Source organism: Syngnathus acus, chromosome 10 (genome assembly GCF_901709675.1).
Source record: "Syngnathus acus chromosome 10, fSynAcu1.2, whole genome shotgun sequence".
Classification (NCBI taxonomy): Eukaryota; Metazoa; Chordata; class Actinopteri; order Syngnathiformes; family Syngnathidae; genus Syngnathus; species Syngnathus acus.
In genome coordinates this window covers 8,469,041-8,493,396 of record NC_051095.1, presented here as the reverse complement: position 1 = coordinate 8,493,396, position 24,356 = coordinate 8,469,041, and the positions used below count along the sequence as shown (strand labels likewise).

The window sequence follows — 24,356 nt, the reverse complement described above, 5'->3', positions numbered from 1 at the left end:
GTCACAAGTTGGCGCCATTTGGAAGATCGCCGAAACGAACTGAAAAGTGGGACGACGCGAGTGTTATGAACGTGAGCAGTGGTTAAACGACTCTGTCGTTGTTCTGTCGTTTCGTCGCGTCACAAACACCAGAAGATATACATACACTAATATGTGGACAACGTTGAAAAGGTTCACGGTGAGTGCACAATTATGTACAGCTAACAGAATGGGACAGGTGCGGAAGGATAGCTAAAGCTAAATTAGCGAAACGAAGCCGCGCCTTGTCAAGAGAAAGTGTTTGCCCATCTAAGAGTGCTCTTTTAGAAACGGTCATTTTGCTCTTTATTTTTATTAATTGACAATGTAGGTAAACCAGACAGGTACATTTGTGCCGTACATGGACACGCAGTGGAAACGTGTGCCCAACCTGCAGGTCACACGAGCGCTACACCACAGTAAGTTGATTTCGACCATTGAACGTTCATTCATTTGGATATATATGCTTGGATGCGATTTTTTAGATGATATTTATCATTAATTTAATATTAGTTATTTTGTACTGAGAGTGAACCTTTGCGCGTTGTTGTCTAAGGCGCATGCTCAAACGTGGTGTGTCATAACGTAACCCGGAAGCTGAAAGTGTACACATCCGCCATTTTAATGTCCACCACGGTCGTCGAAGCTAACTAGGCTACAATAAGGCGTTAGCGTGGCAACGGCCAGCTGTGCCCTTTCTTCTTTGTTATAGTGCCCTTGTTTTATTTGAAGATAACTTAATCTACTCGCATTACCAGTCATCCTTATAAACACAGTGGGGCACCTCGGCTGTTTTGGGTAATTATTTACGAACGCCCTCTCAAGAAGATGGCGGAAGGCTCCCATTACTTTGGTAAGTAATGTGTTTCAGTACACCGTTAATCTTTTTCCTCTTTCCTTTCTGGTGCATTGTTTATTCAGGCTCTATGGTGTCAAGGGAGGTTAGATGCACTGGTTACATGACTTCAGGAGGTAAACTTTTTCCTACTCGGCCCCTCTTTTCTCCACTTGCTTTGGACCATAATATGGACCATATTATGTAATCACGGTTTGAAAGAGTGATCTTTATAGGGGAGTACTCGTTCCGTCCTGTAAACCTGGGTGTCAAGCTCGAGGCCTGCCCCATTATTTTACGTGGCCTAAAGCTAATCGTGTGCGTCTACTTCCTGTTTCTCATTAAAATCTGTTCCAAAATTGCTACTTTGTCAAATCTTTGAACAATATATTTATTCAAGTGTCAAGCTCATTTTTATCAAAGGTTGCTTCGTATTTAGTGTGTAATGGCCTGTTATATATTGATCCTTCTATCCATTTTTAAATTCCTTATTCACCAGAGCCACAGGCCCACTGAAACCGGTCCCAGCTTTGAACAAGAGGCAAAGTACAATCTGGACTTGTCTCCTGTCAATTATTCATAATGAAAAAATACCGCACAAGTAGTATTAAATTCAGATGTCCAGGCAAGTGGCAGGTTCAACTGTTGTTCAAAATAATGAAAATTTGTTACAATATCCTAACTTTATTACATTAAAAAATAATTTGCTATTTGTTTAGCAACGAGTATTAAGTAGACACCCATTATGACTGGGGACCTTTTTTTTTTTTTCCTTTTTTTTTCAGCTTTGTTTTCAATGTTTGCTTCTTAAAACATTTTGAAATAGGCTAAGCTAATTTCTCAATTTGCTGTATTTTCCCCTTAAATGATATGTATGGTTTTGATTAAAAATATAAAGCTGAATCAGTACACCTTATATTATGTATTTATCTTTCAGAGCATGACGACCGCACTGGACCGAGCAATCGCAACCGTAAAGGCAGAAGTTCCAATAAAGGTCGTGCTTACGAACGCTTCCGTAGAGACCGCCAACGTGGCGGCCATGGTGGTGGCGGCGGCAATGGAGGAGGCTTTGGTGGTCCAGGACCACGCTCCAGACTTGAAGACCCTGATGGAGATGTGACAATGAATGAAAGCAGTCAAGACAATAGCAGTCAGAACAGATTGTGAGTATTGTATAGTTTTAACTTATTTGCTGCATAGTTTAAAAGGCAATCCATATAGCTATTATAAACTATCAAATTTACATCAAATATTTTTTTGTCAGCGGAAAGACAACACTTTGGATTGTAAAATGCACCCTTGTTCAAACTAATAGGTTTTGTCCTTTGTATTTATTTAATTATTGTATCTAGCACGCCTTACGGAAGGCCCTTTCGAAAAGACGGCCGAGACAGGCGACAAGGCAAAGGGGGAGGTGGCAGAGGAGGCTTTAGAGGAGACAGAGGCGGTGGAGGGCGAAACCGTGCCACCTGGTTCAAAGTGACCGTGTGTATCACATTCGTTACTACATCATCTGCACAATTCCTTTGTTCTATTGATCTTCATATCTCTTACAATGGTGTTTTTCCTAGATTCCTCATGGGAAAAAATATGAAAAGAAATGGTTATTGACAGCGCTTCAGAACATCTGCTCTGTAACTTACACACCTGTTCAGGTGAGGCGCAGCATCTTTATGTTGAACATTTTTTTAACAACGAGTCACTGATGTAATGCAGAAAGTTATTTTATTTTGAAGTTGTTTTTCACTGCATTACACTTTGCTATTCCAGTACCACGTTGACCATAACAGAGCCCATTTCTATTTGGACGATGCCGCCGCAGCCAACGCTCTGCATAAATGCTCTCACAAAATCACCGACACAGACGGCTACAAGGTGTGTAAGTTAACTTAATTCCTTTAAAGTCTCCCTCCGGAGCTCCCACTTTGAGGTCTCAATGTGTAAAGGGGGGCACTGTTGTAAAGTTTGAAAATTATCTGGCGCTTCCATTTTTGAGTCTAGTTTTGTTTTAGCCAAAATAATCCAGCTGGTTTATTTTAATGCATGACGCCGTGTTGGGAGCGGATACGACGTCAAGTCATTGACTGGGCCGCCAGCACTGCTTTTGAGTAACACGCGAGACTGCCTGCTTATGGCTGTAAACCGTTGTACCACAAATAATGTGCATTTAACAAATGTTAATTGGGCCTCTTGTTTACGAATGTGACGTTTCTTCTCTTAAGGTGGAAGTGCACGTCAATCGTAGCAATCCACCCAACTTCCTCCTGTCTGACCTCAAACCAGAAGATATCGAACATTTGAGGGTAAGTTAAAAATAATTTAGAAATCCTGTTACGACTTTGAATGAGGAATTGAATATAACTCCTCTTTGATCCACCTAAAAACATGTCTCAGTACTATGGATCGACTTCAACCATACCTATATCCTCTGGAAAATAACAGTGTTTATAAAGCCTCGGTTGTTGCTGCCCAGTTCTGTGGCATCTGACCTTTGACATTGTATTGCTCTTATTCCATCTATCTGAAAGGTTAGGCTGATAAAGTGGTATTTATGTTATTGTATTGTAGCATTTAGTTCAGTGTGTTGGGACGCCCACCATAGTTTGCTACTAGTCTCTGAGCATCTGTGCTAAGAAGTCATTTTTTAAAATAATTCATTTGTAATCTTTATTGTATTCTAAAACAGCAATGTATGGCAAAACGTTTTGATGGCTCACAACAAGCTCTGGACTTGAACAACATCAGGACAGACCCTGGTTAGTACACATTCTCAATACTTTAGCTGCACCATTGGTATATTCAACAGTGTAATTGTGTACTGTGAATTTTTGTTTTTGCACTAAACAAACTGTTGCGGACAGAAGTAGCTAAGAATTTATTGTCATCATGTCTGAACCGTGGGATCACATTTTCCTGTGACAGACCTGGTGTCCCAGAATGTTGAAGTCATCTTGAATAGGAAGACAAATATGGAAGCAGTCATCAAGATTATTGAAGAGAATATTCCAGAGGTGTGGTGAAAGATGCTTATAATAAATATACTATATAATCCCCCCCGCAACACATGCGCTTTTCTGATTTTTATACCAATCTGTTTGTCTATTGCTAGCTGACCAGCTTGAACCTGAGCAACAACCGTCTCCATAAGCTGGATGACCTTAGTGAGTTGACTACAAAAGTGCCTAATTTGAAGAGCCTCAACCTTTCCCACAATGAGGTGAGTGTGGAAATAATAACCTTTCATCAACACAGTTGTATGTTTTCACACCAACCATTATACTGTCATTGTTTAGCTGAAGTTAGACCGAGATCTGGACAAAGTCAAAGGCCTGAAGCTGGTTGAGCTGTGGCTGGTCAGGAACCCGTTGTGTGATCTCTTCAAGGACCAGGCTTCATACATCAGGTTAGTTGACCATTCTGGCGGTTAAGATCTGTTGTTGTGCAGGGAACACACGAGTAATAATATCTATGTGCGTGTGCAAAAACAAAAGAAGCCTTTGTCTTAATTAGACAATGTTTGGTACCTCAGCAGGGAAGGATATGGATGATATATTGAGCAGAGCCAAGTGATTCCGTTAATTTCCTGTTTGTGTGTTTCCATCTCATTTCTTTGCAGGATCTCATTTGGTTCCAGATTTACTGTTTAATCACTTCAGTTATATTTTTTCCCCCCGATATAGGATGGCGTTTAACGTTTTCTACTTCAACTGCAGATATTTTGCTTGCCGTCCTTGATGTCGTATCAAGCTGTCTTTTCTTTTCCAACTATGCCTGTGGGGAAATACTTTGGCAAGCTCTGTTCTATAATTCTCAGTGCTGCTGTGCCCAGCGCTCCCGCTGCTGAAATCCCCTGCAGGCATCCATCCCATAAACAGCAGCAAAACACCAATATACCATAGGTTAGTAGTCCTAGAATAGACAGAGGGTCCGGTAATCCTATGGAGTGCTGTGACAAAATGGCAAGGATCCTGAGCAGCGCTCCAACGACTGTATTGTGGTTGTGTATACAAGAGTGTGGCATAAAGAATGGCCTAACTTGCGTATGGATGAAGTAACAAAAGTGCACACAGCCAGTGACGCCCCCTTCCACTGCTAACACCCTTGCCCACTCGGCTTCCCGTATCAGGCGGGTATGGAAGGCTGGATAGCCAATGACGGGTAAGATCCCACCTCCGAAACTTTGGGACAACCTAAGGCAGGCACAGTCACGATTACCCAGCCTCAGTCCTTGCGTGCGCGGACTCACGCCACCAGTGGAGGAGCGGGACTGGACAGGAGAAGCCGATGGGCGGAGGGGGACGCACGTTTGTCAATGAGCGGTGATGCGCCAACCAGCTGGCCCACCGAAATGGATGAATTTGCTTGAAAAAGCCTCTGGTGGAGACATTCTCAACTGATGTTTTACCTGGCCACAAGAAGAAAAACACTCCCTCTTCCATGCTGCTGGTGACTGTGACCAGAGCAAAAAAAAAAAGTCCAATCCTGCATGGCAGGATATCTCTAGTCTGATCTCAATGGCTTTGTCATTAGACATTTCAAAGTCAATGATGGATTTTTTCTATTTTAAGATTGCCGAGTATAGTACTTATTTGCCTTAGCAGTTGCTAACGGATGAGCAGTGGGGGGCAGCTGGGCCCAGCTTACACTGAAATTGTCATCTTTTCAACTTTTCTCTTGCGGATACTCGCAGAGCGACAAGCCTCCTCTCCTGACTTCTGCTTTCTTCACACTTTGCACATTAGTTTGTCTCTCTTTTTTATTTCTTTATCGTCAGCTACCATAAAATTTCACAAAAAGATTTTGTTTTACTACTACAGAAGGAAGACGTGTGCAGATTTCCACTGCAGTTTTGGCTTTGTGGCTTGAGTCTGTATGCGTGTGTGTGTCTGTGTATATGCTTCTAGAAAAGTGTGGTTGTTGCTTCCCCATGTCCGTATTGGGGGAGAGGGTGAGTACGCCTGCGGGTAAGTGCACATGGAGATGGGAACAGTGTCGCTGCATGGTGTTAAAGGAAACAATTGTTTGCTGGGTTATATTGTGGGAATTTTCAGCGTCTCCGCACAAGATGATGACATAAAATGGGCTATTTAGACGTGTATGGAAGAAAAATTATTATAAAAGTACAAAGACAAAAACAAGTCAAGAAGTGCGGGTTCAGAAAGATTCCACATCATCTCTCTGCTTCTCTGACTCTGTATCATGACAGGAATCTTGATTTGCCCTAAATACCTTAAGAGCAGAAAACATGACTTCTCACCTGAAGTCGAACACTCAACATTCATTCGCAAAGCACCTTGCAATCTTAATATGTTGTAGGGAGAACCTTAAGGTTTGCTTTTCAACAGCATTGAATGACAGCTTTTTATAAGTCTTCCATTCATAACTCCTGGGTAAGAAGACAAATGTGACGTGTTTAATGTGGTCAGTTTTCCATTAATAGTACTTTATTTATTTTATTTTTATTACCTCCAATCCTGTTAAGTATCATGGATCTCAGGTGAGACAGAACCTCTCCTGCCTGACATGACGGTCTATAGTAGTCTACATGGATAACTACTTGCATTCGCTTTTGTTCTGATGGATAATTTAGCTCATCCATTTCAATTAACCTACCAAGCAAGTTTGGAGGAATGTGGGAGGATACCAACGTACATGGGAAAAAGCCTGCACACGCGTGGAGTAAATATGCAAAATCTACACACAAAAGCCTGAGCCAAGATCCAAACCGTAGATTTCCGCCTTTTAAATTCTTTTGTTACCAGCAGTATTTCTGCAGAAGAGACAGTGTAGCAGCTTACACTTGAAATGTTGGAGGCACACGGTGATGTCAAATAGACTAACAGGAGGCTGCTTGCCACCTGCAGCAAACACAATGTATTGTTATTGTTCCCTTTATTGTAATGATCTAATGCTCTTTGGGTTTCTTGTTCCCATGCCAGTGCTGTGCGGCAGAGATTCCCCCGCCTACTTAAACTCGTGAGTCTATTTTTTTTTTTTTTTATTGTAATCTCTACTAACAGCGTTGACCTAATTTGTTATTTGTGCTGGGGATATTCGTTGGTGCCTTGAGATGTGAGTGAATTAATGACATTGCTGTTTAAATCAATGGGAAATGTGATTTAAGATACAAGTGTTTTTGAGTTAATAGAGTGGTCACAGAACAAATTAAACCTTTTTAATTATGTCTCAAGCTAGCACTGCAGATTGGGGAAAAATGGGAGTCGTATCACATCTGTAAAATATAAATTGAATGCTCATCAGATTTTTGTGTGCTTTTTCTAGGATGGTAATGACCTTCCTCCGCCCATCGGATTTGACGTGGAAACACCCACCACCATCCCCCCTTGCAAGGTTACTACTTTTGTTGAGCGCAAAATAGTTGGGCATTTGGTTTAAATTGCCCAAGGAAAAGATAATACGCTGAATCATTTGACGATTGAAAGTCTGACCACTGCATTTGGTAATCCAGGGAAGCTATTTCGGCTCAGATGAAATCAAGGGCCTCATCCTTCGATTCTTGCAACAGTGAGTTTGTCGCAAAAATCTAAAAATATCGAGACCAGTGCGCAACAATGCTCTAACTTGTCTATCATGCAATTTTGTCAGGTACTACAGTATATATGACTCTGGGAACAGACAGCCTCTCCTGGATGCTTACCATGACGGTGCATCGTTGTCCATCACAACACCTTTTTCCAACCAAAACCCTTCCAGGTAAAATGGGTTAATCAAAAATAATTTTTTTCATTTGTTGTCCTTCTTGCATAAAGCAATTAAGTGTTCCAGCCGCTTTGTCTGCCATTGACCATCGGCAGTTCGGTTACAATTAGTTCTGATACGTTGTCGTGTTGTTTACAGTTTTCCCTGCAAACCCACAATTTTATTTGTTTTTAGGTCAAGTCTGGGAGAGTACCACAAAGACACTCGAAACCTGAAACGGATCAGAGACTCGAGTAAGTAATGAGACTTTAGCGATAGCATTGTCATTTTGGCGAGTAATGCCGTGCCATGTTCTCATTCAGTGTAACTGTATCTCTTACAGCGATCCGCTTCAGACTGCTGAAGCACACGCGTCTCAATGTGGTGGCTTTCATTAATGAGCTACCCAAAACTCAGCATGACATCGCTTCTTTCACCATTGATGTAAATACCTACACGGTGAGTACCCTGTCAAGGCGTACCCTTTTTATATATTTGTTTTAACAGCTGTCTGTTTATCAACAGAACACACTCCTGTCATTCACCATCAGCGGAGTCTTCAAAGAGGGTGACTGTCATATTTGTTTATCTTCTCAACTGTCTTATTTTGATGGACGGACGGACTACTGATGTAATGTCTGCATTTTAATAAATATATGATTTTTTTGTTTGTTTGTATTAGTTGCTGTCAATGGAAAATCCAGAGACTCTACAATGGCCTTCTCTCGAGTTTTTGTCACAGTCCCTGCAGGAAATTCTGGGTAATTAATCCTCTGTTCTCCTTAATTTTCAAAATAAAATCAACAGAAGTTAAATCAACCACGTAGCTTTGCCTTAATTAAAAAAAAAAAAATCTTCTGCTTAACTGAATACACCTAACAAGGCAAACCAACATTAAAAGTCTAACAAATAACTTCTAAACCTTGTCTGCATTCATGGCATTTCCAGTAATTTCAATGGATAAAGGTGATTTGAAATACAACCGTAGTTGAATGAATAGTGACAATGAAGCCAAATGCGTCTTACAGCCTGTGCATAGTCAACGATCAGCTCTTCATCCGAATGGCCACAACAGAAGAGATTCGAAAGGCTTTTGTGGCACCTGCTCCAACGCCATCTTCCAGCCCGGTGCCCACTCTCACTGCACATCAGCAGGAGATGCTCACGGCCTTCTCGCAGACATCAGGCATGAACCTGGAATGGTCCCAAAAGTCAGTCTTATCCTAAATCTGCAAGGGTTTCTTTGGTGCTGTATTCAAGCGTCTGAACAAGCATTTTTTGTTGCAGGTGTTTACAAGACAATGAATGGGACTTTAATAAAGCAGCGCAAATCTTCACACAGTTACAGGTAACTTATTTTTTAACTATCTGCATTTGGTACCATTTCCTGTTTGATGACACTAAGATACTTTTATGTCTTTCCAGGCGGAAGGAAAAATCCCTGATGTTGCATTCATCAAATAAGCTATTGATTCATACCTCTTGTAAGAATAAAAATAGATGCATTGTTTTGTTTGATAATGTCTTATTTTGTTGGATAAGTATTGTCACAGAAAATGGTTGAGTAACAGTACAAGTTCTGTAGGTGTGGTTTTGTTTTAGCAGCCAAAGTTGTCCCCAACTAATAGGACTTTTGAGAATTTTTGTTCTATGGATTCTGTATAGAATTTTTTTTTTAATTGTAATAAAAACATTTTGCCAGTTTTTGATATGTCCCTCATGTTTTATATTTGATATAGCTAATGCAATTCTTGAGGTATGTACTTCTCCAATGTAATGTTTTGCTCTTTTCCAGTCTGAAAATGTCATTGTTCTTGATGTCTGTAGTCAGGCTTGTTTGTTTTATATATCACCCATCATTAGGACATGCCTGTTAATCTAGATCGAGGATAACAGGTTGGTGCAGCTCGGTTTGTGGGTCAGTGTTACAGCACAGGAAGGACAGGTCTATTTGTGATCTACGGCCCTATGACTGCTTCCATGACATTCAGATTCATACATGATAGAAAGAGATATTAATGTATTAGAATAGCTAAAGCTACAGCATATTCTTTAAAATAACCCCCAAACTATCCCATTAAGGCAGTATTTTGTAACCTTTATTGGGCCGCATTAAATACATATCATGCCACAGCAAAAAAAGTACATATGATGAAATGTTAATTTATTCATCGCCGGCATCGACACGAAGCAGTGTTAGATTGTGTATTTTAACAAATTTTCAAATACAGAAACATTTTGCCACCTGTTGACCCTAGCAGTCACGAAACACTTCCACATGTGTCCACTAGAGGCCAGCAAAGCTTTCGCGTAATTGAGAACCTCCCCAAAAAAGGACTGTCCTTAAACGTCACTAAGCCACGCCCTGCCTCGTGCCACAACCTCTCTGGCTGCTATTGTTGGCTTGTCAGCTGCACGCGACGCGGAACGCATCCATCTGTTACCTCTTTTTTCTTGTGAAGGAAAACAATACTAGACAAACGGACGTTACCAACCCTCAATTTGGACTCGAAAGCTGGGAGTTTGTTTCTACGGCAGAACGCGACGAGGCGTGAAGCTGCCCGCCGGTTGGCGCCCTATGGTCAACTCCTACAAAAGTGTATGGTAAGTAGCTTCTTTTATGTGTGCTTGTTTTTAGCACACAACAGCTCGTACGCCATTGTCACACAATTGTCAGATTGCCAGTGGTTAAAATGTTGACATATTCTTGCCTATTAATGATAGACGGTAACGACGAATGGCCGTCACTCAGCTTGTTTTGTCACCCAGATCGTCGCTTACTAAAACCAGTGATCATCAGATCAGATGCTGAGTTGAAATAAAGATCAATATCCAGCTGCTCATCTCTGCCTATGCCGCTCACTCAAACGCACACGTACACAGGGTGCGACAAAGTAGATCACTTACTTGAATTAACTTGCGTTCGAAGATTAAGAGGATATTATAATACATGAAATTAAGTGTACAAGTAATGGATGAAACTTATTGTTGTGAAAGGAAAGGTGATGGAAGGAAAGAAAGAAAATGACTCGAGGAAGGCCAAAAAAATGTAGCGAGAAAAAAAATTGATAAAGCGTGAAGGAAAGGAAGTGGCCTAATCCAACAGGTGGAGAAGAGTTGTTTGAAAGCAAACATGAAATGGACAGATGATAGAGGGATTTCTGAAAGGAAAGATGCTCAAGGAAGGATGCATCATAAATGAATGACAGCGAAAGGGATGGGGAGAGCGACATAAGAAAGGAACGAAAAACAGATGAGAAGGAAGCAAAGAATGAACGGGAAGGAGGTAGGAAAGTTGAAAGGGCATAAAGAGGTTCGATGAATAAAGGAAAGGAAAGTGAGAATAGACAAAGAAATGAGGGAAGGAAAGGAGTGGAGAGGAAGGGTTAATGTAAAAATGGAGAAAGGAAAATAGCGAGGTAGGGTATGAAGGAAGCACATAAATGACCTTTTTAATGTGATTGCCTCTTATTCAAACAGACAATATACAGATTGGAAAGCCCATCTGTTGGGCATTAGAAGCTAAGAACCTGGGTTTGAGTCCCGCTGTTGACAAAACGATATTGCAAAGAGTTGTGGGGAGACATGCTCAGGAACTACTAGGGGGTCTTCCCCCCACCACCAAATCCAATTTAAGGCCTCCTTCTCTTGTGTTGAGTGCACAGAAATCCCCTTTTCAGGATTAAAAAACAAACCCAGTGCAGTCTGAATCCAATTATTATCAGATGCATTGTTCCAGTCTGCATCAATGGAAAGATTTGCTCGGCGAAGATCATCCTTCCGGAGTATTGCGAGCAATGTCAAACATGTTGAAAAATGTTTGACTTATTTTCAACTCCGAGGACCTCAAGTGTTTTGAAACATCGAGTCACAGCTGCCCCACTGGTGACAACCCAGCAGTGTCTTCCTTGGTGATCAGTTCCATAACAACATAACACGCACGTCGGTCGGGAGGCAAAATGGGAAGAATTCGCTGTCATGACTCAGGCAACCACTGGCGGTTTATTCTGGCGTTCCTACCTCTGTGTCAGTCGCTTTCTTCAACTCTAACAGCTGACTTCAGGACTCTGGGGACGAGCTAATTCCTGGTCCTTTTTAGGGTGGGACGACAGTAAACAGTGTAGTCAGTGGTTCTCAAAATGGGGTTGCGCAATGATTGATTACGTGGTTTTGCTTGGACTTAATAGACAGTTGTGCATAGTATATGCGAGGCTAAAAAGTATTGTTCTTTCATAGGGCCTAAGCAACGAGTGCGATGAGCTGGGCCGAGGAGGACTGGACGGCAGGCCTGTCGGGACGGGTTCTGCAAAAGGTGAAGGAGCTGCAGGCCCACCAGGAGCGGCTGTCCAGAGAGAACAAGCAGAAACAGCTGCAACTGGACAACATCCACCTTAGCCATGACAAACAAACTGTTAAGGTACAAGGCAAGCCGCCATTGTCAAAATGTGGTTGGTACAAGGGCTCTTCCTAGTGGTGTGTGAAAGAATTTCTAAATTAAATACAAATACATTTGAATCATGAAATTCGAGATTATTATTCGATTATCATTCTATTCATCAAAAATCCTGTTTTGGAAGAAAGAAGTGGAATTGTTTTAGTGCTAGTGTGATTCTTTTCACAAGGCATACATTTGAAGAATGCCCAGGGCGTCCTCGGTCTTCAAATGGAATTTGGATGTTGATGTTATCACACGTTCGCACCCTTCATCATCTCTTTTGGTCCCTAGTACGAGGAGATGCGTGGGGAGCTCCACGCGGTGCGCAGGGAGCTCCAGAGTGTCCGGGAGGAAGCCCAAGTGGCCTTGAACGGAGAGCAACGCCTCACCCAGGAGCTTCAGACCAAGCAAGCCCAAGTCTGCTTTTTGGAGGGGCAGCTGGATGCCGCCCGGACCGTTAACAACAAACTCACCCAGCAAATTAAAAGGTGCAGCATAAGCGGGTCTGACTACGACTGCTTTCATTGATAATCATGCACTGCTCCTTGCAGACTGGAGGCAGAACTAGAGAAGCTGCAGAATGGCAGTAGGTCAACGGACAGCACCCCTTTCGCCACGCCCTGCTGGAGTGCAAGCTCGCCATGGGAACACCACGGTATGCCCCTGAAACTGATCCCGAGTTATAAGTCAAATCTCAGAGGACCCCTTCTTTCTCAGGCCCCTCCTCCCTATGGACTGAGATGTCTTTCCTCTTCCGTCTTGAGACTACTCCGCTGATTTCATTTCTATCGAGCTCTGTTCCAAATGCTGCGTTTTTGTCTTACAGGGAGCCGCAAGGACGAGAGGATGGTGCAGAATGAGGAAATGCAGAGCTCCCCATACATTTGTGTAAGTACAAGGATGACATACATTAGATATTGTGCATATGCTTCAAATGTTGGGAGGATTTACTTTGTCGGCAAATGTTCTCTTTGTAATCTGTGCCGCATGTTTCATCAGCGGCTCCAGTTCCCTGACACCCCGTCTACTTCGTTGCCGCGGCTACACAAGACCACACCACGCAGCCACCCATCCGACCCTTTTTCCACTCCCTTGGCTGCGTTTCCGTGGGAGCGGGACGACCCCAGGCCAGCGGCCAGGCGAGCATCTCCGTCATCTCCCCAGACGCCAGTTGCTGACCACCAGTCAAAGCGGGAGGTGCCTGAGAGGGAGAAAGACCTCAGTACACAAGCAGACAGTGAGTGTGGAAGAGTAGTCTCTCAAATGCTTGCAAGACACACAAAGATACAAGCGATCCAATTTCTGAGAGTTTGGATTGTGAGGTTACAATAAAAACAGCTGCGTTGAAATTTTAGCTGCAAGAAAACTTCCATTTGACATTTTGTCTTGGCCGCAGAGCACTACCTTCCTGTACTGTGCGTTTCTCTGCCCACTTAAGTGCTGTTGCAGTGTTTACCTAGGGCGCGCACACAAGTAAGATAAAATCTACCGCATGTTTTCTCAGGTCAGAAACAGCTCCCCGTTCCACGTCATGCCAGGAATGTCGCGTGACTGTTACACCTGACTGATAAACTGATTCCAGAGGTTGTGATAAAGAACTCTTGATACCTGTGTACTGTACGTGGAACTTATGAGTTGCTCATTCCCCAGGCCAACACACATAAATTGTGCGTTAAAATGCACACAGCGGACGCCTGAGTTGACTTGATATTTTTCGAAGTGAGGAAGTGAGGACATTTTAATTAGCCAGTACTGTACACTCATAAACAAAAGTAATGTATGCCTATAATTAGCATCTTTCTCCATCCTCCAGTGTCTTTGTCACAAATGAGACATCATGCATCGTCTCTGGAGCAAGAGCTGAGCGAAAAGACGGAGACGTTGAAATCACTTCAGGATGAAGTGGCGCTGGGCAAGAAAAAGATGGCCGCCACCGAGCTCAGCCTGCAGAGAGCGCACAACGAACTCAGCGGTGCACACACGAGAATTGCTCAGGAGACCGAACGGGTAACAGCACTTGTTCTACGAGTAACTGCTAGTTGTGGTTCGACTACTCTGTTTAGTTTATCCTTTCATTTGTTGAGTCCATTGAGTCCAGGAATATTTTCCTGTCCACGTTTGTCCAAAAATTGAAATACATTTGGTTGGTAAAAACCTGTCCCATTAGATGCTGTAAAACAATCCAGATAATTTGCAACCTAATAGTATTGTTTATAGTATCTTGTCAAAGTTGGTTTTTGTTTGACTCTGCAATCAGTCGCTGGACTCAAGGATGGGTACTTTGCATCCCTTTCAGGCGTCGGGAGTTGAGCAGAGGCTCAAGCAGCTTCAAGAGGAGCTCAAGTGTCAGCGGCAGAATGCTGATAGCAGCCGACTGCAGCACCAACAGCGCACCAAGGAGCTGGACAAGCAACATCAAAGGGTGAGGGGGGTGGCAAATATATTGTCATTGTATTTTGAGGCGGGGGTGTCCAAGATCCAGCCTGTACTTATAATAATATTTGAACTCTGACAATTCTATTGAAAAGGATAATATACACAACTCGTAAATTTTAGAATGAAAGTTCTTCTAAAATGCATTCAAAACTTTCGAGGTGAGCTTAATCGGATGGGTTTCTGCCCTTCCGTGACACTTCCGGTCCCCCCCCCCCCCTCTCTTTGACAACAGTACTGTTAGTTGTCTCGCGTTTGTTTGTTTGCATGTAGGACCTTCTGGAGCTTCAGAAGGAGAAACAGTGTATGGAGAAACAGCATCAACAGGAAGTGAATAAACTCAACCAAGAGCTGCAGCAGGCCAGGACGCTTCACAACGCCCTGCAGGCCCAAGCTGACAAGGTGAGCCCAGTTAGCCGTAGTGCCTCAAACACATGGGTTCCTGCATCAGCAGCTGATCGTCCGTTGTTGTTTTCTGCTTATCTTTCTCCACACTCGTGCCTTCTCTCCCTTTCACGCCTCCCCATCTACCCGTGCCAAAGGTCAATAAACTTATCTCGCGTCGTCACCCATGCTTGCGTCTTTCCTTTGTACTCGCTCTCACGTTTTGCTCGCTCTCCTTCTCCGTTTTCCTTCCGCCTTCCCTAATCGCCGCTTGTTCCTTTTGCTCTTCTCACGGTTTCTTCTCCCCAGCGGAAAGGTTGAGCGACAAAGGTAAAGTAAAGGCGCAGAGAAGCATTGTGTGTGGCAACGTGACATCAAAGTGGTTGGAGGTGTGAAAGCATGCAAGAATGGAGATGCGAGATGAGCAGATTGCATGAGCAATGTTGTGATTTTCTTTGTTACACATATCGTCACTGTCGAGCGCAAACCTCATCTGTCCCAATATGGACAAATGATGCTGCTGTTTTCTCTCGTTCTACGCAACATTGGGCTTTTTGTCTCATTGGTGGTAGTCTGTGAGTACAGAGTATCATGTACCATTTCAATGAATGACAACATAAGAAATCGATGCGAATTTCAACCGTAAGTCAGCTATTGAACATGATGTGGGGGTGGTGTTGTGTCGTTAGGATTCACGTGCAGTATAATGCCAACTTGAACCATGCAGTGTTTGGTTACGCAGGCAAGATGCTGCTTTTCAATTACCTGATAAGTACTCGTTTTGAAGAAGTGAGGATTCTGCCCGACAGCGACGATGTAAAGGAATGCTGAGTGCGGCTTAAACTAACATCAGTGTCAAGGGCAAGATGAGTCTGTGGATGAAAAGAATCTTTAGGCGTAAATTAATCCTATGCTAATGTTGTTGCCGTCGTAACGGATGTGGCTGCATGGATGTGATCTCATTCATGTTGATGCATTTTTAAGTTTTGTTTGATCCAAATTTGGAAAGCAGGAAATAAACGCACTTTTTGCATCGCTTTCAAATATTGCCATGAATCATGACTAAATATTGTTGATTCATCCTACAACAACATGCACATAAAATATTGATGTATTTGACGCAATCAGAACATCACAATTGGTTTGCTTTCAATTTTCATCGTATTCAGTTCCAATCTCTGATCGCTGTTTGATCTCATGCTTTTGTTCTTGCGCCTCACCTGGCCTCCTCAGTTTTGTCGACGCAAGCCACTCATTCTTCTTCTCAATGAAGCTTTTGTTTCTCGTCGTGTCCACCTTTTCGACTTTGTTGTTGGTATTCAAGTACACAATGCCCGATTTCCCCCCCATCTCAGCTGTCTCAGCAGAAACAAACCCTGGAGAAAGAGTTGGAGTCTCTAAAGGAGAAAGTCAAATTCACAGAGGCACAGCTGCAGGAGAGTCAGAAAAAAGAGACACAAATACAAGCAAAACTGAAGGTAAATGACAATAGCACTCATCCAAACTACTCGGCGTGCATCAATTCTGCATTATATAGACAGCAAGAACTTTGTGAATTTTTAAACCTCGTCCTAATGTACCATTAGCGCGTCCCAGAGATGCATTAAGTGCACATTAAAAAAAATAAAAGCAGCCAATCGTGTGCTCTGTTTACGTTCTATTTACGATAACGTTTAGTAATGGTTTCTCCACCTCCAAAAGAAATGGTTGAATCTTATCGTCATTTTTCTTGTCAGGCATTAAACATCCTCAAATGACTCGTAAGTAAATAAAAAGGACATGTCAAAATAAAACGGTGATGTCCAACAGTTGACTGCATTTTGTTTCCCTTAGTTGTGTGATAATGAGAATAAAACAATGTGCACTCAAACGACATGTTAAAATCGAAATTTTGAGGGAAGACGAGAGCTCAGCTTTGTTGCTTATAGATAGGCTTTCATTTTCTTCTTTTGGATTTGCCCTTAGGAGGTGATGCTTGATGCTGAGTGTGTAGCAGTGAGTCTGGAGCAGAGCAAGAAGAGAGAGCGAGCGCTGGAGGAAGAGGCGGGCAGGCTGGCGGAGGAGAAAGTGGATGCCCTTCGCCTTCTCAAAGAACTACAAGGTGCACCAAGTACACACACTGTACACAAGAGTCAAAGGATTTTCCTTTCATCAGGATCATAAGGGATTTTAGTTTTATCTGTACGCCTTACTCCACTCACTCAATCCTTTAAATTAGTTTTTTATCAAGTTATTTAGGTTAAATTGTGGTTTTAGGCATGATAAATATATAACGTTGCAAACAATAAAAATTCTGCCACCTGCTGGTCAATAATATACTGGGTGCACTCACAAAAAATGCACTCCTCACTGTTTGACTACTCGAGGGAGAAGACTGCTTTGTTCCTTTAATCCTAAATTTAATTTTATTGAATTTGATTTGATTATAAAAAAAAGAATACATGTCTAACTGCAAGTCACAGAGTGAATCTTTATTTCAAACTAAAATATTACATGTAACAAAAAATGAATTATTTATTTGCAATGAAGCTCAATCAAAACAGCAAATGACTCAAATTAAATATATTTGATGTTTTTATCAATTTTACATACAGTGTGGCTTAGTTTTATTCATTAGATGTTCTTACTCATTAATTATAAGCTAAAATAAATCACTTATTTTCCATGATTTGTTTTCCACTTTAGAACAAAAAGCTTCACCCCTCCCAGATTGCACACCGCTTGTCCTGGCTTGTGCCATTGGACAGAACTCCTCATCCCAACCCTCCTCTCGTCACACTCGGTCGTCCGCGTACACCAAAAGGCCTGCCACCCTCCGAGCTGAGCCGAGTGGAGTGAAACAAGAGGAAGAGGTCCAGCAAAGGGCAGAGATTTCCGTTTCGTACCCGCCAGACCGAGAGCCCGGAGAAGGCATTGATTCTGAGCACATCATTGCAGACACCGAATGTTCCTGTCGAGGAGTAAACTATGAGGAGAAGGAGTCCTCTTCATCTAGCAATGCCCCCGCCGAGGGGAAGAAAGACACAATCGTTCGCGAAACTCTGAAGTCTGAACAAACGGTTTGCACGGACAACCTCCAGAGGGAGAACGCCTCGCTGCGTTCGGAGCTGGGCGACATGCGCGAAGCGCTCCAGAAGCAATTGGACGACCTTGAAGTTCAGCGGTGTGCCGAAGTGGAGACCAGGACGCGTTTGAAACAGCTTAGCCGTAAACACGCCAGCCAGGGTGCCGAGAGGGAGGAGCAGGACAAGCAATGGAAGGCTCAGTTGGAGAGGGAGAAGAGCGAGAATGATAGGTTGAGGAAGACTTTGGCGGCTTTGGAGGAAAGAGAGGAACGAGACGGGACGACGCAGGCACGAGAGGACCGAGAGGCGGAAATGATGCAGCTTAACCTCCAGCTGAAGCAGCAGCTTGGGGAAGTGAAAGTCCAACTGGCTTTAGAACGAGAAGGGCGAGAGCGAGACAACAAGGAGCTAACTCAAATCGCTGCCGCTGAGAGAGAAGCAAACAAACAACTCATTGTCAGACAGGATGAACTTACAGCTCAGCTTGCTGAGCTGAAGAGCGGCAAAGATGAAGAATCTCTATGTGATGCGAAAGTGGTAGCCAGCAGCCCACTGACTTACATGACTCTCCTCAGTGACGGATTCGACTCCAACAACAGCGTCTCGGATAACCAAGTGCCATCACCGGAGCAGTACGCCCACTTCTGCCAATCGACCAATCAGCTCAACACGCCGCCCTCCCAGAACACAACAATGGCGCCGCAACTCTCAGAGCTGTCACATGAGGGACAAACTGGGCAAATTGAGTTGGAAGACACCTCTTCAGATCATCTCCGCAAGGACGAGTCAGAGTCCTCCGACCTCACAGAGGAGATTGAACGACTGAGGCAAGAAAATGCACAGGAGACGGAACGTGCTAAGCAGCTACAATTTAAACTGACTGCCCTTCAAAACCAGGTAAAGGAAAACATTCTCACATATGACATCTCGCAACAATTCACCTCCAGCCGTATAAAGTGCCTCAGATCTGCCCAGATGTTCTTGTAGACCATTTACTTTTTTACTTTTTAAAGAGTTAAGAGGGTTTGAATCAGTACTACTTGAAAGTCTATATATTATTGTACCTGCTCATACTTTTCCCACCACAGTTTTGTAACAGCTACTTTCTTTTTGTTCCCTTCTCAGCTGACCAGTCAGACCAAGCAGCTGACCTTGGGCTTCGAGAAGCAGAGCCAGTACATCTCAGGACTTCTCACTGAACTACAGGAGAAGGACGGCGCCCTCCTCAGCCAGGGGGAAGAACTGCGACGCTGCATTCAAGAACTGGACGCACTCAAGGATGAGGGAATGGGAAGAAAAGTGGGAAAAATTTCCACGGTGGAGAATTGCATCCTCACACACACAAGCAACTTGGTCGCAAAGAAAGACGCCCTGCCGACTGCGCTCAGTGTGTCGCATGACATCACCTCAGAGAAAGGACAAAGTCATGATGAGATCATCAACCATCTGCAGACACAGGTATCTTTCCATAGCTTGAGGATGAAGAGACCTTAAAAATTCTGGATATTGTTTTTTTTTTCCATAAAGAAACACTCGAGAATATTCAACAATACTTTAAAATTAAGACTTGCAATTATTACCAGGCAAGTCCATCACTTCCAGCAAGTGTGCACCAGAACACAGAAATGCAATGTAGTTGTTAGTAATGTAAAGGTTAATAATAATAATAATAATGAATTGTGGGTAATAGTAAGAAATTGTGGAGTGAATTAACCTAAAATTCAGAATTTTAAATCGTAACCACTCTTTAAATTAAAAAAAAGAAATTTCCACTAGAATGTTTTTCTGGTTCTCATTATTCATTTTTATATGATTTCTAAGTGAATTTTGAAATTGTAGATATGATCGTAGAGATCGTAGCTATGTAGAATTAGCAGATTTTTTAAAATCAAACCTGATGTAGAAATGATCAATATAACTTAACTATAGAGATTTATATCAACCTCACTAAAAAGCCAAGGATTTAGTTATTTATTCAGTTGTGAATAAAACCCATTATTTAACATATGAAGCACATTGGTCTTGTGGGAGGGCTTGATTTCACAAGCATTGCTTCTATTCTTGCATTTTTAACACACATAATTTTGTCGTTGTAAATCACTCCGAGGCTTTGTACTGATGTGGGCTCACCTAAACGGAAGTGACCATTGAGTGCAATGCCCTTCCCTCCCTCTCCAGGTGGTGGCGCTGCAGAAGGAGCTAGAGGAACTCACCGAGGTAGCCCGGCAGCAGGCTGAGGAGTTGTCCATTTGGAAGTTGGCTTCTCAACCCTCTTCCGCGTTGGATCATGTCCTTCCCAGCCGATATGAAACGCCAACACAGCGCAGCGTCAAGGACCATAGTGCAGCGTTGGTCATCAGAGAGGATGAGGTGTTGCTCTCTTGCGTCTCCAACAGGCTGCAAGGTCGCATGCTCTGCAACAGGTACGACATATAGGGCGGCGCTCAAAAACAAAAGATGGATTTTTTAAAAATTTTGTTCATCTTCTGGGGGCTGTAACTGAATTTGATGTTACTGAAGCCTTGGTCCTGCTGCAGCCTGCATAAGATGATGAGATAAAATAGCATGCCATATCAGATAGAAAACGGAGACAACTCATTAGATTATGCAAGTAATTGAGTGTTTACATATCTTGTGATAGTTCAGCTTTTGAAATCAAATGTCAAAGCTTGTGTTTATACTTGAAGCGTGCACCAGAACAACATGCAAGTGATGAGCATCCTGCAGGCCCCAGCTGACATGAACACGGTAAGCTTCACTCACCTGCAAACATCCTGACTCTGCTTGTGTTGTTCACTTTTTAGACTTCTTATAATTAAAATGACTTGGGGTGATTATTTGAAGGCCTTTTAGCTATTAGAATAATTTATGCTGTAAATTCCCAAGGTTCTCAAAAGACCTGTTATAATAGTACAGGTCGTTTAGTCATGGTAGGTGACATTTTTAAGCATTAAAACAAAAGAATTTAAGATTAAAATTAAGTTGCTGACTAAAAGAAAAGACGAAATGGTTGACAATTCTCATTCTAAATCTCAGCTGAAATAAAAAAAATAGCTAAATAAAAATTCAATAAATTACAGGATCAAAATGTGAGTGTTAATTTTTTAATCTGGTCCATTAAGCATTTATCAAGACTAATTTAGCTTAATTAAAACATATTAGTTCATTGTCTAATTGTGATTCAAGTGTCTCCTAAAAGAATTAATACTGTAAAAGCAATACTGTAAATATATTGGGAAAATGTACATACTGTAGTATTTATTTGATTGTGTCAATCATTAATTATAAGTGAAAACAGTGCCAAGTAAGAGAATAGTTTTATTATAACTATTTTACATGTATCTCATTAAGTAACTGGTTTATTATAAATAATGAAATAAAAATATTAAACAATTTAGTAGTGAAACATGTTATGGGGACAGCTGTTGTGAAAGCGCTATATAACTGAAGATGTATTGATTTAAAAATTGTTTTCGTAGAAGTCTGTCATTCATCTTGGCCGAATCTATTCAAAAAATCAAGGTGCTTTGATTGCTAGCATTTTCTTGTGATTTAGCCGTCAGATAAGGACACCCAGCTGTCAGGACCAAATCGGAGCCCACACAAGTTTTCCGACCAAGAAACGGGCCAGGACCACGTCAGCAAAGTTCCCGCACAAACTTCAGATGGCAGCTGGACGGCGAGCAAACACTTGAGCCCAAGCACCAACTGCTCGGCCACAAGTGTCAGCACTCAAACTGAGCATCTGCGCTCGGGTGCCACCGAGGAGCTACCTGAGCGCCACTGCGCGCACACGCAGACCGTCACTGAGAAAAAAGATTCAGATGACGTTTCACCCCACCAACCACAAGCCGCGCCATCTGCAGGCCGAGAGACGGGAGACAAAATCCTCTTTTCCACTTCCTTCCCCATCCCGGCCGACCCAGTGCGTCTGGCCGAACGGATACGACGAAACAGGATGCAGCTGTCTGCCGCTTTTGACGACACCGAATATGAACCCTACGGTCTCCCGGAAGTTGTCATGAAAGGTACTTTATGGCTATTAATAATCTGTAGCTGACAGGGGGAAAAAACCCAAAAAAACAACAGGGACCACGGCGATAGAGTGGTTCACAAGCCTGCCTCGCAGTCCTGAAGTTCGGGTTCGAATTGGACAGCCCAGTTTCCTCCCACAGTCCAAAAACAACACTCAAAATGATTGCCTCAAGTGTAACAAAAAGTGAAAATCCGTGACTAATCTCCTGAAAAAGTGAAAAGGCTACCTGTCGATGCCACAAGCAAAGCATTACATTTTGTCATAATGAGGCTACTTAACTCATTTGAACATAGCAAACAGAGCCCAAACTTATCACAACATGGCAGCAAGGCACTACGTTTGTCTAAATTAAGCCCCTCATCTAGTGCCCTGACACGAATGAAGCTCCTAAATTCACATTATCCTAGGTTTTTGGGGTAGCAAAGCACTTCTTTTGTCTAAATGTCGCCGTTCAAATCATTTCAACATCGAGTCACAAGAATACAGCACAGCACTACTTTTAATCTAAATGAAGTTCTTCCACTCACTTCAATGTGGTTTACTGTTCATCACCATATTTTATACTTACCCCAATGTGGCAGAACATGGTGGCAAAGCACACTTTTGTCTGAATTAGGCTCCTTGACATATATATATATATATATATATATATACACACAATATGCAACGAATCACTTTTCTGGCTTTATCTAGGGCAGTATGGAGAATAGATGGATGGAATAAAGGGAAAGAGAAATTTCACCACCTTTTCTTCTCCTCATCTCGTCTTTATGTCTTGTTTGAATCCTGCAGGTTTTGCAGATATCCCCACTGGGGCCTCGTGCCCCTACATTGTGAGGCGGGGCTTGTTAGGGACCGCTGTTGTGCCCGTCAATCAGAAGGAGGCCATCCCGGAGGACGAGACGGATTGATCACAGGTATTCTACTTTTCAGGTGGAAGAAAATAATATTCCCCTAGAACAGAACCATTTACTGTACATTTCACGATAAGAACAAAAGACCTTCCAAACTTTTTTTTTTTTTTTTTGAAGAGCATAAAGAATTTATGCCTCCAACTCTCACTGCAAATGTCAGCATGTGTTGCTACTCTCGCTCATGATCAAATAGAACTTGCTTCAAGGTTTTTAATTAGCGTGACATCAATGGCTTTTTTTTCTTCATTAGCCTGCTTTTGGCAGTTATGTGTTAACGTAAAGCTAACAGAAAAGTCATTTCGTTTTGGTTGATGCGTAACGTTGAGTTCTTTGGGGTGTTTTGGTTATTGTTGTTTTTTTACAGTAAACTAGGAGTGACAGATTATGGCGCTACCACTATATAGTGCTAGTAGCAACAAAAAAAAAAAAAAAGGCTGACCAACGCCTCATACCTCGAATAATTATGTAAAGAAATAATGATTTTCAGAGCTGGTGCATGGTCACGTGTGCATTGGGGTGGTGGAAATGATCCCTAGTGATGGACGCAGAGCGTGGTGGGCTTGAACACATGCACATCTACACTTTCGCTTTGCACCTGATGCTTTGCTCATTGTTACTTCTGGCCCCCCAAAAAAAAGCAAAGAGACTATTTAGGCTTCACTAATTTCATGAACTTGTGGTGTGAAGACACAGTGAAGCAGAGGCTTGGGTTTTTTGTTGGTTTTTTTTGCAAGAGATAACTTGTTTTTTTTCTTCAAGGTCAAAGGGTCCGGTTGTAAAATGTGAAATTTGTGCTGTTTATTTTCACATGTAGCTTATTTATAGACACGTGAATGTGTTTTAGTGAAGGGCAGGTGTTTAGGTAAACGCCTTTTGTGAAAGTATAACGTCTGTGTAGGAGGTTAGCTATGTTTTTAAACACGTCTTCTTGTGGACAGTGTGTATGTGTGTGATGTAGTCGAGAGCCAGTCAACGGCTAACCTGCTTTCCGCTCCATGTATGGTGATGTACACCAAGCCAGCGTGCCTCTGGCGCTTTTCTTTCGATGCACTTGTCGGTCCGACCTGTTGTTCCAGAAAGCCAACTCTGTGTTTTATTAGCACGAGCTGCTCCATATAATCAGATATGTCGTGTTGGAACTTGGAAGACTTTGAATGTTGTCCAAGTTTAGTGTGCTCGCCTTTAAGCCCTGACCATTTAGATGCTGCTGCTGTGGTTTCAGTTTAAAGAAAGGATTTTGTTTGTAAAGGTGGATTGCACTGTTACTGCGTTGACTTTGTCATGTCGATGCACGCACACACGGGTAGACACGTTTCCCATTCACCTATACGTATGTGTGATGCATTGCTTTTTTTTTTTGTCAGTGAGCAAGGCATCTGTTTGTTTATCTTGTTCACTCCCAATGTGAATATACTGCAAATTAAAAGTTTCAGTATGTGATTGCTGAACTCATTCCTTGTCGTCGCAATTACTCTGGCTTTTGTTAGATTCAATGCGGCGTCCCGTGAATTTATTGTCGTTTGGCCATAGCATT

General features: G+C 42.5%; 2 protein-coding genes across 5 annotated transcripts; both read left to right on the top strand.

Annotated features, from left to right (window-relative positions):
• Positions 1-24: 24 nt before the first annotated feature.
• On the top strand, positions 25-9,264 carry zgc:153681 (uncharacterized protein LOC751719 homolog). 3 transcript variants are annotated; one of them, XM_037261112.1, is made up of 23 exons: positions 25-178; positions 350-437; positions 940-990; positions 1,791-2,019; positions 2,209-2,341; positions 2,428-2,511; positions 2,627-2,731; positions 3,079-3,159; positions 3,543-3,612; positions 3,779-3,867; positions 3,966-4,073; positions 4,150-4,259; positions 6,796-6,832; positions 7,139-7,207; positions 7,326-7,381; positions 7,463-7,570; positions 7,751-7,809; positions 7,899-8,014; positions 8,081-8,123; positions 8,238-8,316; positions 8,584-8,766; positions 8,843-8,903; positions 8,981-9,264. In XM_037261112.1, exons 1-23 carry the CDS (start codon positions 152-154, stop codon positions 9,017-9,019), a joined length of 2,025 nt encoding a protein of 674 aa, XP_037117007.1. In that variant the 5' UTR covers positions 25-151; the 3' UTR covers positions 9,020-9,264. The 3 variants fall into 3 exon arrangements, with proteins under 3 accessions (XP_037117007.1, XP_037117008.1, XP_037117010.1); XM_037261113.1 differs by lacking the exons at positions 25-178; positions 350-437 and adding an exon at positions 613-816; XM_037261115.1 differs by lacking the exons at positions 25-178; positions 350-437; positions 940-990 and adding an exon at positions 614-871.
• Positions 9,265-9,923: 659 nt separating this feature from the next.
• On the top strand, positions 9,924-24,274 carry si:dkeyp-115e12.6 (centromere protein F). Of its 2 annotated transcripts, XM_037261109.1 has the most exons (18): positions 9,924-10,159; positions 11,793-11,972; positions 12,282-12,478; positions 12,542-12,645; positions 12,817-12,878; positions 12,990-13,227; positions 13,804-13,997; positions 14,287-14,412; positions 14,697-14,825; positions 16,163-16,285; positions 16,773-16,908; positions 17,493-18,769; positions 18,998-19,330; positions 20,051-20,295; positions 20,560-20,620; positions 21,429-21,900; positions 22,701-22,825; positions 23,310-24,274. In XM_037261109.1, the coding sequence occupies exons 2-17, from the start codon at positions 11,811-11,813 to the stop codon at positions 22,817-22,819; spliced, it is 3,978 nt and encodes a 1,325-aa protein (XP_037117004.1). In that variant the 5' UTR covers positions 9,924-10,159; positions 11,793-11,810; the 3' UTR covers positions 22,820-22,825; positions 23,310-24,274. The 2 variants fall into 2 exon arrangements, with proteins under 2 accessions (XP_037117004.1, XP_037117003.1); XM_037261108.1 differs by having other exon boundaries at positions 22,701-24,274.
• The last annotated feature ends 82 nt before the right edge of the window (positions 24,275-24,356 follow it).

Coding starts and splice junctions, on each gene's coding strand:
- zgc:153681 (XM_037261112.1), top strand. CDS start 152: ATGTGGACAACGTTGAAAAGGTTCACG. Junction 2,732..3,078: donor CCGACACAGACGGCTACAAG/GTGTGTAAGTTA, acceptor TCTTCTCTTAAG/GTGGAAGTGCACGTCAATCG. Junction 3,613..3,778: donor CAACATCAGGACAGACCCTG/GTTAGTACACAT, acceptor TTCCTGTGACAG/ACCTGGTGTCCCAGAATGTT.
- si:dkeyp-115e12.6 (XM_037261109.1), top strand. CDS start 11,811: ATGAGCTGGGCCGAGGAGGACTGGACGGCAGGCCTGTCGGGACGGGTT. Junction 18,770..18,997: donor TGACTGCCCTTCAAAACCAG/GTAAAGGAAAAC, acceptor TTCCCTTCTCAG/CTGACCAGTCAGACCAAGCA. Junction 19,331..20,050: donor TCAACCATCTGCAGACACAG/GTATCTTTCCAT, acceptor CTCCCTCTCCAG/GTGGTGGCGCTGCAGAAGGA.